Genomic DNA, 17,232 nt, shown 5'->3' with positions numbered 1-17,232 from the left:
CTGCTTTGCTGTTTTTCCAAAGGCTCAGTAATTTACGGCTACGGGAAGGAGAGGATCTGCAAAAGCACTTGACGCAAATGAAGTTTTTGTGAAGTGAGTTAGTCCAAAGGAATTTCCCACTGCCAGAGCCTGTGTTTTGTTTCATGATGATTAATAGTCTGGATCAGAGATTCAAGACTGTTGCTTCCCAACGTAGTTCATTGCCTGCTGCTGACCTTACAGTGCCTAGAATTTGTGCAACGCTTCTTAATGAGGCTGATCGGTTGCAAGCACTCGCCGCTAGTGAACAGGGGGAGAGTGGAGCTTCTAGAGCACCCCCCACAGCTTGCTCAAGAAAAGCAGGCAGTTGCTCTTAAAGCCATACGGTGCCACAGATGCGGAACTCTAGGCCACCTGCGAAAGAATTGCAGAAAGGGGAGGAATCCCAAGGGAGCCACGGTGAGCTCACAAAAGGGAGGGGCCAGTTGCAAAGAGCGTGCAAAGCCCCAGTCCAAACAGTCACTTGATTTGATTACACCGGGAACGTCGTCATCGACTTGGCATGCCTTTGTAATCAACATGGGAACCACTGTGCATCTGACTGGACGTAAGGGATTGTTTTCAACCTTTGAGGAGCAACATCACACCGTCAAGCAAGTGGATGGACAGCATCTGGAAGCCACTGGGTTTGGAACTGTGTTTCTCAAGAGCTCCAAACCATGATTAACAATGTTTATTTTGTTCCAGGATTGGCTTACAACCTGTTGAGTGTGAATCAGCTGGTGGAACAGGGGTTTGAGATTACCTGCCACAAGGAGAGAAGTGTGATCTCCAGAGATGGAATTCCTTTTCTGTTTGCCTACAAGAAAGATGGACTGTACTTGCTTTCTTTTGATAGTACTGATTGTAAGGATTGTGCTAATGTGTCTTGTATTGCAGGTGTGGAATTGACAGGCAAGAAGCCTAACAAGGTCACCAAAGTTTTCCAGTGAGTGTATGCTGATGTGGTTGGTCCTCTACCACCTTCTAGAGGAAAAGTCAAGTACTACCTGATAATGGTTTTTTGTTTTTCTCAGTATGCTTGGGTGTATATGTTACAGAGAACGCAGCAGACTTTAACAAAATTCAGATAATTTTGTGAGAAGGTACAGTTGGTTCATGATGCTAATGTTGAATGTCTTTTCACTGAAGAAAAGCCAGTTTTTGTTTCACAGGATTTTTTGGATTGTTGGAAAGCCTTCAAACCAACTTAGCACACAAATGGAGTCCAGCAAGTTTCTGCTGCGCACGTACCTGCTGTACGTTCTCACTTGCTTCTCCTGTGCCATCCGCAGAATATCTTCTTGCGCAACGGTGTGTGTGCATGCCAGCAATTACAGACGACAGAGTCCAGCTTCTTTTCCTAATCTAGAATCTTTATTTACAAGGCATAAATTACATCCCTGGAGAGACGCAAGACATTTTCGCCTTCTCCCTTCTCCGGTCAAAAACGAAAGGAAAGTTACAGTATCACATTACGCAGGAAAGATACAGTATCACATTACGCAGTCTTCCGGCAATAGGAAAACTGGATGTGCGGGGTGACCAGGTTGAGCTTGTTAACTCTGAAAGCTCCAAACCTCTACAGGATTTCCTAGGTGAACAAGAGATTGAGCACAAAGTTGCTGTCTCAGAAGCTTCATGGAACAAGTGTGTGTGTTTCCGGGTAAACGCTGAATTGCAAAAAGGCATGAAAGCACAACTACTAAGTGCAGGTTTGCCCCAGGAGTTTTGGGCTGAGTCTTTGAACGCCTTTTTGTACACATGGTGTAGAAAGGTTTCCACAGGTATGGATTGTTCTCCTTTTGAGAAGCTCTTCCAGAGAAAACCTTCTGTCACGCACTTAATGGTTTTCAGGTCTGACATGTGCGTGGAGACACCACAAGGTGCAAAGGGTACACGGGGCATTTTCATGGGTTATGAGAAAGGTCAGTACAGAGTTTTATTGCCTGAGTCTGACACAGTGATTCTTACTAGGGAGGTAGAATGCACTGCAAGACAGGAGAGAGAAATTCTCCACAGTTATCCCATCAATGCCAACACAGATGTAGATTCTGACATTGAGAGTGACACTCGAAGCACCACGGAGAGTTCTAGTACAGGAGACACAGTTATTGAGAGAGGTACACAGGCAATGTCCAGGCCATCATCATCTGAGGCTGAACTGGAATTGCTATAGCCACTGTTTACTGTTGGTTGTAGTTCTCTCAAAAGTCACAAGGAAGAACTAGCCAGCAAGGAAGATCTGCACCTGATACATAGATCTGAGAGAGTCACAAAGGCTTACCACTCAAGAGATACTTTCGGGAGTTTGCAAACACTGCTGTTGCAAATATAGCTGTGTTATGCAGCTCAAACCAGGTTTCAGAACCTGAGGTCCTGAGTGAGGTACAAGGTTTGTCCACAGGAGAGACAAAACGACACCTGAAAGTTGCAAGAGTTAACACTGTTTCCTCAGACCAAGGTGGAGCAAAAGTTCTAGTCCCATGGAAGGAAGGTAACCAGAGATTTGAACTGGTCAGTCCAGTTGCAGGTAGTTCCAAAGGTGGAACTGGTACAACAGGGAAATACTATGTGTATGACAACTGTTTGTTTATGTCACTGGATGTTGTCTTTGCTTTCACAGCTTTGGTTTCCCAAAATGGGGGAGGATGTTAGGATTTTTGCTACACCAAGCTGCTCTAGCAGTGCTAGTATGTATTATTATGATTTGTGTATAATCATGGGAGTGTCTGAGAAGCGTGAGAAAGGAAGTCCGTTTTCATGTCTTCCTTCTGAGTGCTGTTGGATGTTGGTTTCACTTTTGAGTGATTGTGCAGTTCTGTAAATATGGACTTGTAAATAAAGTAGTTTAGAACTATGGATGTGTCCTTTCTTCTTCCTAATATGCTGTATGCTAGAAGGGAGCGTGCTCCTCTCAATGGAGAAGAGTTGCTTATTCCTGGCTGCTCTGGTCTGAAGATTGATGCCAGCCTAAGTGAGAGCCTCAGGACACGCTCCGGAGACTTGGGAAATTCACAGCCTCCCCTGAGCATTTTCCCCAACAGTTATGATGCAAATGTACTGGTGGCACACCTAAGGCCCTTCAGCATCTGTGGTTCTTCTTCATGTGCCTTCTCCACAAGATGTCCAGAGAACTGGCCTTTTATGTGGTGTCTCCTCACTTGTGGAATGATCTCCCCAGAGAGGCTTGCCTGGCACCACCGTTACATATATTTGGGTGCATGGCAAAAGCATTCCTCTTCTCTCGGTCCTTTGGCTAATTAAACTGTTTTTGTTTGTTATTGTGGTGTGCATTTTTGTTTTTTTTACATTGTAATCCACCCCATGATCTTTTAGTTCACCTTCAAGTTCCTTCTCTTACATGTGTTGTTTACACTTTGGACCCTTTGGGCAATTGAGCTTAAATATCATAATTTTTTTTTAATTAAAGATTTTCTTGGTTTACAAAGGTGTGTGCAATGTCTCTCATATTTTTCCATGTAACATTTTTACAGATCAATTTTGGTTGTTGAGACATTAGGGAGAGAAGGGGGAAAGAGGTGGGTGGGATGGGTGGGGAGGGTGGGGGTGGGGTGGGGAGGCGATGTTTCTATTTTCCTTAATATATGTAGGATTTGGTGTCAGCCAACCACAAATGAACAAGCACACCCTACGCCAATTGCGACCTCTCACCGCCAAAGAAACACAAGCGAACAACACAAACGACGTTAAATATCATAATTTTGAGGGGAAAGAAATCAAACAATTTGCCTTCTACTGTGTGTAGAATAACGGTCCCTTAGTCTTCTTAAGTAAATCTTATGCTTCAACACAACAGCTTGTTACATTCTGGAGGCTTTTTTATTTTTTTATTTTTGGCCAAGGACAAACTTGAATTGAACAGTGAACTGAAATTGTTCAATTTGTAAAGGGGCAAACGCGAACTGGAGTTAGTTCCTTTTTGGGCATGTCAGACGAGATCCTTTTCGAATCAAACTATCCAAGTTCTATACAATACTGTCAAGTTCAGCCTGCCAATCTAATGTGTGTGAAATTCCTCCTGAAAATGCTGTGCTTTGCTCTTAAATGTAGTCTTATTGCAGCCACAGCTTTTCTTCTCCCCCAGGTACAACTAAAGGATGAATACCTAGATGATACATCTATGAATGCCATCCGCCTCCATTGCACGGATGGATCAATAATTCAATCTACTGTTGGAGCGTGAGTAGCTTTAAATATTCCATTCCTTGGCTTTGTTGTTAGCAAGAAGTATGGAACCAAATGTGGCAACTTCTCGCCCTTTCCCTGAGTTCTTGAGGAGGATAAATATTGAATTATGGTGACTTATTCATGGGCTGCCAAACAAGAGTGCATCAACAACACAACAGGGAGGGTTGTGATAAAACAGCGAAATGCAATGTAGCAAAAGATAGTATTACTAGGGCAATTGTTACACAGCTGGAAATCTAAACAACCATGAAAGTAACAGGAGTAATATTTTTCTTAATGAACATTCATATATTTGACTCTTGATAGCAGAAGAATCCACTCATAAATCAACAGTTGCTCAACATTCAGATGTAGTTCCAGTATACATCACATTTCCTTCCCCAGGAATTTATCATCGAGCTAATAAAATTAAAGGACCAGCCCGCAAATTCAGCTGAACACAATTAAATAAATCCTGCATATTCTATTGTTGAATTCAGACCACATGGGGCCAAGGTATTCAGTTTATAAATACACCCCCATTCCATTTGTGAAAGCAACCTGGTCCTGAGTGCAGGCACAATGAGACAACTGGGAAGTCCACCCTTTCTAAGGCAGGCTTCTTCAGGCTCGTGTTCTCCTGATCTTTTGGACTACAATTCCCATAAGCACAGGCCAACACATGGAGGTAACAGGAGCTTTAGTCCACCATATCAGGAAAACACCAGGTAGAGGGAAGCTGGTCTAAAGCACTGATGAGCTGACATTTTGGTCTGGAAACCAAGCCTTATGAGGAATTCTTGAAGGAGCTGGGTATATTTCGCCTGGAAAAGAGGAGGCTTAGAGGAGATATCTCAAGGGTTGTTACAAGGAAGAAGGAACAAGCTTGTTTTTTCCTGATCTGGAGGGTACCTCTTGAGCCAATGGTTTCAAGTTACACGAAAGGAGATTCCGACTAAACATACGAAAAAACTTTCTGACAATAAGAGCTGTTCGACAGTGGAATGGTCTCCCTTGGGAGGTTGTGGACTCTCCTTCCTTGGAGGTTTTAAAGCAGAGGTTGGCTGGCCATCTGCCATGGATGCTATAGCTGAGATTCCTGCATTGCAGGAGGTTGGACTAGATGACCCTTGAGGGTCCTTCCAACTCTACAATTTGATGTTTCTCTCTTGGAGCACTAAGTTTTATCTCTATTTTCCCAAGGGACAGCAAAGAGGCAGTCAGTAGAAGAGAAAACTGGAGAGAGTAGCCAAAAAGGATTAAAGAATTAATTTCCATGCAGTTTCCAACTACCCCAACCCACATTTCTGGGTTTCCCCCACCACAGAGCCAGCTATTGTAAGATGCATTTCAGATCAGTATTCAACAAGGAAGCTTGGAGATGTCTCTTCTATCCCCTTCTTTCTTATTCTGGTGATAATATGTATTGGGATTTGCTTTTTTAAAACCTTAATTTTTTTAAAAAAACAAAATAATAATACAAATAAAAGTGTGCACCCCGCCACCGAGACCATTCTTTACAGGTATTATCCTACTTTCCAAAAACTTAACAATTCTTGAGATGGTTTGACCCCTTTTTTGTTATAACAATACAAATTCCACTAATACCTTCTATATTTCCTCAAAGTCAAAGCTCCCAGGATTCTTTGGGGGAAGCCATGAGCTTCAAATGTATGAGGAATGGCCTTGAATGTATGATGCAGACGTGACTTGAGCAAGCATTTCTTCAGAGTATTAACACCGCTATCTTTGTCAGGTGGGGGAAGTGGACAAAGGCTGAGATGTGCGCTGAAGGCCGTCTTATCTCATTTTCTCTGAGAGTAGTAGAACCACTAGGACCTGTTACGGATGACACATCTGCTGACAATATCAAGTTCACCTGTGAAAATGGGGATGTCCTGACAGGCTATTCAACTGACTGGGGTACGTATGGCCCATGGAGTGCACCCTGTGCTAAAGGCGCCATATGTGGAGTGCAGACAAGAATTGACAGCGAGAAGTCAGGCGACATGACAGGACTTAACGATGTGAAGTTCTACTGCTGCGACTGAACCATGTGGGTTTCTCCCAACAATATCTCAGTTCCATGTGCCTCAATGGCTCCATGATGTGAGACTTAATAATAAATGTATCCCCAATGAAGAGTTCTGGGTGTCTTTTTTGGCGTTCTGTGCCTTAAATCTTCATGTATGGCTTGTTAGCAAAGCCATTTAAATCTTGGTAACGCTTTATTGAGGAAGCAGAACAAATCATTGTATAACTTGAGGAGAAAGGAACAGAGAGGCTTTTGTCTTTCTTAGGCCAGGCACTGGACATAGCAGGAGGGCTATCAGCTACACATAACAGGGGGAAACTCCCTGAGATCTACACAGCCAATCAAAGCACTCGCTACCACAGTGAGCGTCGTGCCACTTTGCTTGGTTGTTAAGCAAAACCTCAGCCACCCCTCCTGGTTTGCTGACTTACTAATAACAGAATGAATGCTGAAGCCACACACAGAACAATCTCTGCTGTGGCAATTCCATCATGGCTGCTGGATAGGAGGCCAACCATAGGATTGGAGAGAGGACAGAGAAGGATGAATGTGTGAGGAGAGAAGAATGCAAGAAGAGGCCCACTGGATCATATGAAAGGTCTATCTGGGCAAGCATCCTGTTTCTCCGAGTGACTACCCAGATGCCTTTTGAAGCCCAGAAATTGGCAGTGAGTGAACAGTCCCAATGTTGTTCCATGGCAGCTGATGTTCTGATAGGGCTGTCATACTGTACGTCCATAATTTCCCAGACTGAGCAGGATTCATCCGTTGAAAATGGCATCCACGGGGCAGGATTTTCTAAAAGCAGATTATCATTTTTTGAAATATGGCAAACCATATTTTCAGAGGTGAAAAGGGGGTGGAAAGGCAAAATCCCCACTTACACGTTTCCTGAACCCCAATGTAAGTGACCTCCACAGAGGAGCCACAGAAAGATTGTGGCTGGCCAAGGGAGCCATGGACTCACAAAAGTTGAAAACCACAGCAGTAGACAAAGCTAACACTGCTTATTCAGGCTCAAACCAGTGAGTATGGAACATTCTTGCATTAAACACTTGCTTTACCAACACAAACTTTGGCATTATGGGAGTCCTAGCTTGCAGCAGCAGGTTGTTTGCAACCTCTTTTTTTCTGTTCGCCATCAGCTGCAGAAACCTCAAGGTACATGAGGATGATACAGTTCTCAACCGTATCCGTCTCCATTGCACTAATGGTGCAATAATTGAGTCTACATCAGGACCAATAGTATTCTTTAGATTTCTGCCCTACAATGACCTTGTAGTTTTCAGGTGAAGGGCTGCCTAAAATGTGTTATGAATTATTTTTGCCCCCAAAACAGCTACGGAAGCCACTCTCGGTAATTCCCGACTTCATAGGAGGAACCCAAGTCTCATTCAACAAACAGTTAACAAATATATTGTATAATCTTCCAGCAAACTATTGCAAAAAGCACAGCTAGTGAGGAGTCACAACACAATTCCACCAGCGCAGAGTGGCAGCTTGGTCTTGAGGGTTTCCTGAGTCAATCCCATAATGCAATTGGGTTTCCAGCATGAGAACTATAGGAAAAATGGTAGCTATTTAACAGGGATTACCGTTTTGACAGTTCAGAGGTAATTTTTTTCTAGTAAGCTGTATATACATATTGTGATATAAATAAAAACATAAAAAAACAAATTAGTAGTTAGTTTTCTTAGAGTAGCTCTGACGAAGTTAAACCTTGCCTTCCAAGGCCCACACATCTCGGACCCATTCATTTCATGAAAGTCCATTCTAATTCATCAAATGCCTTTTCTGTGTCAGCAAGGAATGGAATAGCAATTTTGTTTCTTAGTAATAGTTATACCAAGTATTCTCCTTAGAGTATCCTGAAGAAATCTCTCTTTAATGAAACTGATCAGTATGCATACATTCAGACAATCCCCTTTCTAACACATTCAGCAAAAAAGAATGTCAAAATCTTAGAGTCAATTTAGAAGAGATATTGTTATAGGGTAGCTAACCAATGACAAATCTTTATTTGAGTTTGATATCAAGAGTTTTTAATTGAGTTAACACTCATACTCTATTAAAATCAGGAGGAAGATACCTGAACTCTCAGGGAATCGCTGAGATTTCCAAGAGTACAAAGTATCTTTTAAACTAAAAAACAACAACCCTAAGGTAATCAAACTCACCAGCAAAGAACAATAAAATGAGAATTGAAGGCGCTCTGTAGCAGGGGTCAGCAAACCTTTTCAGCAGGGGGCCAGTCCACTGTCCCTCAGACCTTGGGGGGGTGGTGGACTATATTTTTTTTGGGGGGGAATGAACAAATTCGTATGCCCCACAAATAACCCAGAGATGAATTTTAAATAAAAGGACACATTCTACTCATGTAAAAAGACGCTGATTCCTGGACCGTCCACGGGCCAGATTAGAAGGCGATTGGGCTGGATCTGACCCCTGGGCCTTAGTTTGCCTACCAATGCTCTGTAGCCATGAAATGTTAAGTACTGGATTGAAAATAAAATGGAAAACTGTGGAGGGTGGCTGAGATGGTTAAAATTCCTTAACAAGAGCTGCAGTTTTATTGCAACATTTTATTGCAACATTGTGTATAGATCTACTCTCTCTCTCTCTCTCTCTCTCTCTCTCTCTCTCTCTCTGGTCAGCTACTAGTTTTTCTGGAGAGCCTCCAATACAAAAAAGTGTATGTGTTGATTTTGTTGTGATATTATTACAAGCCGAGCTGCAAACGCTGCAGCAGTGAGGCCAACATGACTATTGTGTCTGTTTTTATTCTGTGGGAAAGCTACCAGTCCTACCAGCTTTCCACACACACACGTGATGTTTTGTACTGTATTATTGTATTTTATTTTCAGTTCTGGCTCAAGAGATGCTGGACATTTTATGCTCAGCTCTGACTATCTGAGCTGGCACGCAGAGACATATTCTGCATTTTACCTACAATGAAGTAGTTTTAGCCTAAATGGCTTGTTCAACTGACAGGCTATTCAACTGACTGGGGTACGTATGGCTCATGGAGTGCACCCTGTGCTAAAGGCGCCATATGTGGAATGCAGACAAGAATTGACAGTGAGTATTCACGCGACATGACAGGACTTAATGATGTGAAGTTCTACTGCTGCGACTGAACCATGTGGGTTTCTCCCAACAATATCTCAGTTCCCTGTGCCTCAATGGCTCCACGACGTGAAACTTAATAATAAATGTATCCCCAATGAAGAGTTCTGGGTGTCGTTTTTGGCGTTCTGTGCCTTAAATCTTCATGTATGGCTTGTTAGCAAAGCCATTTAAATATTGGTAACACTTTATTGAGGAAGTGGCATAAAACATTGTATAACTTGAGGAGAAAGCAACAGAGAGGCGTTTGTTTTTCTTAGGTCAGGCACCGGACATAGTAGGAAGGCTATCAACTATATCTTACAGGGGGAAACTCCCTGAGATCTACACAGCCAATCAGAGCAGTCGTTGTTAAGCAAAACCTCAGCCACCCCTCCTGGTTTGCTGACTTACTAATAACAGAATGAATGCTAAAGTCACACAGAGAACAATCTCTGCTGTGGCAATTCCACCATGGTTGCTGGATAGGAGGCCAACCATAGGATTGGAGAGAGGACAGAGAAGGATGAATGGACACAGAAGAATGCAAGAAGAGGCCCGCAGGGTCATACAAAAGTTGACTACCCAGATGCCTTTCTTGTGTTCAGAAAGGGATTAACAATTCTGTGCCGCTGCCCCGTAAAAAAGGTCAACAACTTTTTGAAATATGGCAATCCTAGTTCAGAGGCGAAAAGGGGGGTGGAACGGGAAAATTCCCATTTACACGTGTCCTGAACCCCAATGTAAGTGGTTTCCACAGAGGAGCCACAGAAAGAATGTGGCTGTTCAAGGGAGCCATGGCCTCAAAAAGGTTGTAAAGCACTACAGTAGACAAAGAGGTGTGTGTGTGTGTGTGTGTGTGTGTGTGTGTGTGTGTAAAAACTAGCCTACAAAGGTAACATGTGCCTTTCTTTTTTCTTTTCTTTTTTTGCTATACCTTCTTTTGCCCGCCCACCTTGGCAAGTGGCCCTCCAGCTGAAAGGGGCTATAAAGCCCTGCTGTAAAGCACGGTAGACAATGCTGGTCTTTGGTGCTCGACGTAACACCACCATCCCACCTTAAAACATGTCCTTTCGCTTCAGACAGCCATGCCCACCCCACTCCAAATGCCAATGGACTCCTTGGTCTGGCTGCACTTCTGAAAGGCAACTAGTAGTGGGAGTGCAGTAGGCACAGATCAAAGGTAGGTTTTCATCTGCTCTGCTCAGCTAAGGAGCATGACAGCATGGCAGGTGAAGGACAGACGACATGTCCTTCCCATTGACCTGCCCCCTTTTCACTCCTGGGTCGATATTCACATTTCACTGCTCCCTCTCTTTCTGGCTGCAGGATATTTGGCAGCTTTGCCATAAGACGGTAAGTAGAATTGCATGGTTCTGCTCTCTCTGGGGAGGAGGCAGGGCGAGGGCTACAATGACAATTGTTTAACTGGGTTTCATAACCATCTATTATATTCCTGTATCCAACCTGACCTGGGACATTGCTATTAGTATTATCTATTTTTAATTTATTACCTACCATAAGGTCACAGGGCAGGTTACAGCAATTTGAAAAGACGGCATTAAGATCAGATGAAAACAAATATAAATAGTTCCAGTTACAGGTGGGTAGCCGTGTTGGTCTGCCATAGTCAAAACAAAATCGAAAATTCTTTCTAGTAGCACCTTAGAGACCAACTGAGTTTGTTCCTGGTATGAGCTTTCGTGTGCATGCACACTTCTTCAGATACCTTGGTATCTGAAGAAGTGTGCATGCACACGAAAGCTCATACCAGGAACAAACTCAGTTGGTCTCTAAGGTGCTACTAGAAATATAAATAGGTTCAAGTTCAGCATATGAGAAGCGATATAATGAATGTTCCAGATACATCTCTGTGGGAAAGGGTGGTACAGAAATCTTATATTCTAACTGTAGGGGGGGGGGATGAATAGATAACTAAATGGAACCTAGCCAGAATTATACAAGTGGTGGAAATCCACCAGTGGTCTTTCAATATGTTTATTTGACTTTATTTTTCTCCTACACATTTAGAATGGCCTGAAGCCATTGGAGTGGTTTGCAATGTGATAAAAATGAGATAAAATCCAAACAGTGCAAGCTCTAAAAGCCATAAAAATGTTTGAAACAAAATCCAAAACAAATGAACAAATGAATCTGTTTCTACAGAAGGGAAGCCCCATGTAAGAGTGTAATTAATATTCTATAAATAACTTTCCTCAAGGGAAGCTGTCAGGGGACTGCCCAACCCGGAAGGCAATGGGTTGCCAGGGCTTTATCGGTATCGCGAGCCCCTATCCCAGATGCTGAGCAACTCATCTTCATCTAGTGAGGGAAGCAGTGATCCCTCTAGTGGGGAGGGGGAGATGGGAGCAGGAAATAGGAGTCAGGGCTCTGACAGGGATAGAGAGCCCTGCATCAGGCAGAACCGAGAGGAGAAGACCCTTTCCATCTCCCCATCTGCGCAGGGAGGAAAGACGCAGAGGGGGTAGGCGGGGGTTCCGCATCCCGCGCCTTTTATGCTGGGCAAAGAACCGGAACGGGGCATTCCCGGACTCTGCCGAAGGATGAGCTGGGCGTCTTTTTCTTAGCTGCACTGTATATATTTGCTCAATAAAGAAACTTAGTTTCAGAAGTTTCTGCATCAGCCTGGTTACTCATGAGCAGCCACTGAAAATCTTACAAAATCCTTCCTGAACAAAAACGTATTCAAGTTGGCAATGTAAGCATAATGAAGCTATTTGCGTCTATTTATTTATAAGGTAGGGGGCACTTTTCAAAGACTTTATCAGAAGCCTCATTTCCCCCACCACCACCACCACCACCCAGTTGGGTGGGAGAAGGTAAATCCAAAAGGGTTTGCCCATTCAGAGTAGGGGCATTTCCAATCTGCTTAGAATCAGAGGCATTCTGCACAAGATATATTTCATTCATAGCGCCTATAGGAGGGCTATAGAGATTAAGTCATTCATCATTTTAACAATGGTGTCACATGTTGTCAGTCATATGCCCATATCAGCAGTCTGGAACTTCTGAAGTGGGCCCAAGGGCAGCCCTACATACAGCACATTGCAGTAATCCTGCATCACATGGTCTTCGGTGGTCAAGCTATCCCTATATTGCTGGTTTATAGCCGAGAATGATCAGCTGAGGGATGCTTGTGGTTAGCTAGTGGTTATCAACCTACTTATGTGCAGTATTACAAAAAAGAGCACCTAGCTATTCCGTTATTGCGCCCTAACCTAGGTTTTAGGGGCCATTTAGCTCCTAGCTTTCATAGATCAGTTTCTAACGCTGCTTGTGTGGTAACATACCCTTATGAGCAGCAATATAAAATTGTCCTAATATCAAATTTGGGTAGGCCACAAGTGCAGTTCCTGGTAATTAAGGCTGCAAAATCGAACAACGACAACAACCACCCTGCTTCTTTGATTAGGCAGAACAGAACCCAGTGTTCCCTGTTATGAGACTTGCAGTGACCCTTTCTGATGTGGCTTCTACTAATTGGGGTTGTAAATCTTCTGAGGAGCATGGAACATTTCAGGAACATAAAAGCCTAAGGCAGGGGGCAGTTGATGCTCAGGAGGACAACACCCTCATCTCATTTTCCTGCCTCTGGTTGCTGCCCTGCTCATATTAATATACACAGCTCAGCTCAAAGTCTTTCCCACATAGGATAATTGACTGCAGTGAGACACTGCATGGAGCAGCTTGCTGAAGAGAGAAAGGAGGGCAAGGGCTTCCTCCTGTCCATAATTATAGAAGCTTGGGCAGTGGCCGGAACCGAATGAGATAAAGCTAGAAAACAAAGAATAACAATTAATAAATTCCAACTGTGCTGTTAATCCCAAAAGGTGAGTGGAAAAAAAATAGAATCATCATTTATTATCATACAGGGGGGTCTTTTCTGTGCTGGCTCCACCCATTTCAAATTTCTTCCTAGTAGGGTGACTAACCTTCAGGCATCTTGAAAGGCATACAAGACTCATATGGTTGGATTGGCCTTCCCACTCACAGGATGGAAGTTGTGCTTTTTGGGTTGCCGAGTCTTTCATTTATTTATTTTTGTGACTCTACTCTGTTTTAGGTTTTAGTAATAAACTTGTAGGTTTTTATTGCTGTGAGTCACTTTGGACAGGATTTGGCTGGAAAAGCAGCATATAAATAATATAAAATAAACAATATGAATCAAACCTTTGTTTCCTGAGAACCAACAATAATTACTCAGAGTTAGGTAAAATACATCCATTACTGTTCTATCATTCACTTTTTCTAAAAAGCATTTCCTGGTTGCCTGGTAAGCCTTGCCCTGGTCCCAGCCCAAATAACTCCTGGGTTGCTCATAGGAATCAAACTAGAATTAGAAAAGCCAGCCAGTGATTCGGCTGTATCAGCCAAAGCAACCACACATTCTGAAAAACGGGATTCAGGGATTTGGAGGTCAAAATTCTCATGCCTATTATTTTTCCACTTATGCTTTTGCTGCTAGATCTGCAGTGAGCTACCTTCCATGGACCTCTCTATAGGTACTGCGCTCTTCTTGATCTTCTCCAGCTACCTCTCGGATGCAAAAACCCAAAACTATACCACTGAACTTTCAGTGCCAAATGGAGGGCCATGGGGTGAATGGGGACCCATAGAATTCTGTCGCAAAGGGCATGCAAATGGATTCACATTGAAGGTAGATACCTCCTTGTGTCCTCCTTTTCAGGCACCTTGGTGCCAAGTAGCTATGACAATAAGTATCAACGGACAGTGTCCTGGGGCTGCTCTGCTCACCTGACCTCCATCTGACTAAGTTGCTTGGTGGTGGGGTTGTTATGATGCAAACGTACTGGTGGAACACTAGGGTCCTTCAGCATTTGGGGCTCTTCTTAGTGAGCCTTCATTGTGAGAGGTCTGGAGGGCAGCAACACAAGAATGGGCCTTTTTTGTGGTGGCTCCTTACTTGTGGAATGCTTTCCCCAGGGACGTTTGCCTGGTGCTGCTCTTACATATCTTTAGGTGCCTGGCAAAAGCATTCCTTTTCTCCCAGGCCTTTGGCTAATTATACCGTTGGGGGGCATGGTTTTTGTTTGTTATCATGGCATGCATTCCTGTGTTTTTACATTGTAACCCACCCAGTGATTTTCAGATGAAGGGTAGTATAGAAATTTAATACATCATGATGATATTGGACCATGCCAATTATACCTGAACATAGTTCCCATAATTTCTGGGTGAGCGGAACATGAATTCAGTTCATTTTGAGGCAGAACTTTGAATGATTTCTAGTTCATCTTCAAGTTCCTTCTCTTACATGTGTTATTTACACCTTAGACCCCTTGGGCATTAAACTTAAAGATCATATTTTTGAGGGGAAAGAAATCAAACAATTTTGAGGGGAAAGAAATCAAACAATTCTGCTGTGTGTGGAATGATGGTTCCATAGTCTTCTTAAGTAAATTTTATGCATCAGTATAACAGATGTGACATTCTGGAGACTGAAATATTTTCTGCCAAGGACAAACTTGAATTGAACTGTGAACTAAAATAGTTCATGTTGTAAAGGGGCAAACATGAATTTTGGGGCATGTCAAACGAGATCCTTTTTGAGTCAAACTTTCCAAGCTCTGTACAATACTGTCAAATTCAGCCTGCCAATCTAGTGTGTGTGAAATTCCTCCTGAAAATGCAGTGCTTTGCTGCATAAGGGTTTTTATCATAGGAAAGGAAATCAGGCCTGAACAACTTAACCTGCAGAAAAACATTTTTTTTTTTTTTGAAAAAATCCCTTACTTGCGGGGTCAGAATTTCACCAAAAACCTGACATTCTCCAAATCACTCAAACATGATGCCAAACTGTTGCCACAAGCCCCCTGGAAGATTTCGCTGTGAAAATAGCGAATGCAGAGCCAGTGTGGTGTAGTGGTTAAGAGCGGTAGACTCGTAATCTGGGGAACCGGGTTCGTGTCTCCACTCCTCCACATGCAACTGCTGGGTGACCTTGGGCTAGTCACACTTCTTTGAAGTCTCTCAGCCCCACTAACCTCACAGAGTTTTTGTTGTGGGGGAGAAAGGGAAAGGAGAATGTTAGCCGCTTTGAGACTCCTTCGGGTAGTGAAAAGCGGGATATCAAATCCAAACTCTCCTTCTTCTTCTTCTTCTTCTTCTTCTTCTTCTTCTTCTTCTTCTTCTTCTTCTTAAATGTGGTCTTATTTCAGCCACAGCTTCTCTTCTCCCCCAGGTAGACCCATGGGAACGTTTTTCAATATTTAAAGATGAAACATCTCTGAATGGCATCTGCCTCTCTTGCACGGATGGCTCAGAAATTCAATCTTCTGTTGGACCGTGAGTAGCTTTAAATATTCCATTCCTTGGCATTGTTGTTAGAAAGAAATATGGAACCAAATGTGGCAGCTTCTTCCCCTTTCCCTGAGTTCTTGAGGAGGATACATCTTGGATTATGGTGATTTATTAATGGGCTTCCAAACCTGAGTGCATCAAGAACACAACAGGGAGGGTTGTGATAAAATAGCAAAATGCAAGGTAGAAAAAGGTAGTATTACTAGGGCAAAAGTTACACAGCTGGAAATCTATACAACCATGAAAGTAACAGGAGTAATCTTTTTCATAATGAACATTCATATATTTGACCCTTGATAGCAGAAGAATCCACTCATAAATCAACAGTTGCTCAACGTTCGGATGTAGTTCCAGTATACATCACATTTCCTTCCCCAGGAATTAATCATCGAGTTAACAAAATTCAATAAAACAAAATTCCAGTCTTCATCTATTTCCATGTGAGGTGAATAAAATGTGAAGAGAAGACATACATGCAGCATTACCTGTGTAATAAAATGTAGACCGTATTAGTTTGGAACAAGGGTAAAAAATGACAAAATAACTCATCTAATCACAGAAGGATATAAAATTGATATCACCCACTGTTGCTGATATGAAAGGTCTTATAAAATGTACCTGTCCCTGTGTGCATTTTTCCTGAAGGAAGAACAGAAAAGAGGCAGACTGCCTTCTGTTAGTTAGCCTTCCTTAAGGAACATGGACAGGCCTCACAAATATAAAGGTAAAGTAAGGACCAGCCTGCAAACTCAGCTAAACACAATTAAATAAATCCTGCAAATTTTATTGTAGAATTCAGACCACATGGGGCCAGTGTATTCAGTTTATAAATACACCTCCATTCCATTTGTGAAAGCAACCTGGTCCTGAGTGCAGGCACGATGAGACAACTGGGAAGTCCACCGTTTCTAAGGCAGGCTTCTTCAGGCTCATGTTCTCCTGATCTTTTGGACTACAGTTCCCATAAGCACAGGCCAACACATGGAGGTAACAGGAGCTTTTGTCCACCACACCTGAAAGACATCAGGTAGAGGGAAGCCCTGATTGAGATGGCTTGACCCCTTTCTGTTTTAACAATACAAATTCCACAAATACCTTCTATATTTCCTCAAAGTCAAAGCTCCCAGGATTTTTGGGGTAAGCCATGTGCTTCAAATGTGTGCTGAATGGGCATTGAATGTATGGTGAAGACATGACTTGAGCAAACATTCCTTCTGAGTATTAACACCACTGTCTTTGTCAGGTGGGGAAAGTGGACAAAGACTGAGACTTGTCCTGAGGGCGGTCTAATCTCATTTTCTCTGAGAGTACAAGAAAAACGAAGATTTCTTTTGGATAACACAGCAGCTGATAATATCAGGTTCAGCTGTGAAAATGGGGGTGTCCTGACAGGCCGTTCAAATAACTGGGGTACTTTTGGCCCATGGAGTGCACCGTGTCCTGAAGGTGCCATATGTGGAATTCGGACCAAATTACAACCTGAGATGAAAAAAGGCGACAACACAGCACTAAACGATGTGAAGTTCTACTGCTGCAACTGA

At 42.9% G+C, this 17,232-nt stretch overlaps 2 protein-coding genes across 2 annotated transcripts in view; both read left to right on the top strand.

Moving 5' to 3' along the window:
* LOC117045072 (vitelline membrane outer layer protein 1-like) overlaps window positions 1-6,338 on the top strand; it is a 19,364-nt gene extending 13,026 nt beyond the window's left edge. Inside the window, exons 3-4 of the mRNA XM_033145855.1 lie at window positions 4,127-4,221; window positions 5,966-6,338. Of these exons, the coding sequence (XP_033001746.1) occupies window positions 4,127-4,221; window positions 5,966-6,260 (390 nt within the window). The 3' untranslated portion in view covers window positions 6,261-6,338. The remainder of the gene's footprint in view (window positions 1-4,126; window positions 4,222-5,965) is intronic.
* LOC117044959 (vitelline membrane outer layer protein 1-like) overlaps window positions 1-17,232 on the top strand; it is a 19,835-nt gene extending 2,603 nt beyond the window's left edge. Inside the window, exons 2-4 of the mRNA XM_033145753.1 lie at window positions 13,836-14,027; window positions 15,573-15,676; window positions 16,935-17,232. Of these exons, the coding sequence (XP_033001644.1) occupies window positions 13,857-14,027; window positions 15,573-15,676; window positions 16,935-17,232 (573 nt within the window). The 5' untranslated portion in view covers window positions 13,836-13,856. The remainder of the gene's footprint in view (window positions 1-13,835; window positions 14,028-15,572; window positions 15,677-16,934) is intronic.

The sequence above is a fragment of the Lacerta agilis genome, chromosome 4, assembly GCF_009819535.1.
Source record: "Lacerta agilis isolate rLacAgi1 chromosome 4, rLacAgi1.pri, whole genome shotgun sequence".
Taxonomy (NCBI): Eukaryota; Metazoa; Chordata; class Lepidosauria; order Squamata; family Lacertidae; genus Lacerta; species Lacerta agilis.
Note: the sequence above shows the minus strand (reverse complement) of the source record. Positions and strands in the feature narration are given on the sequence as shown.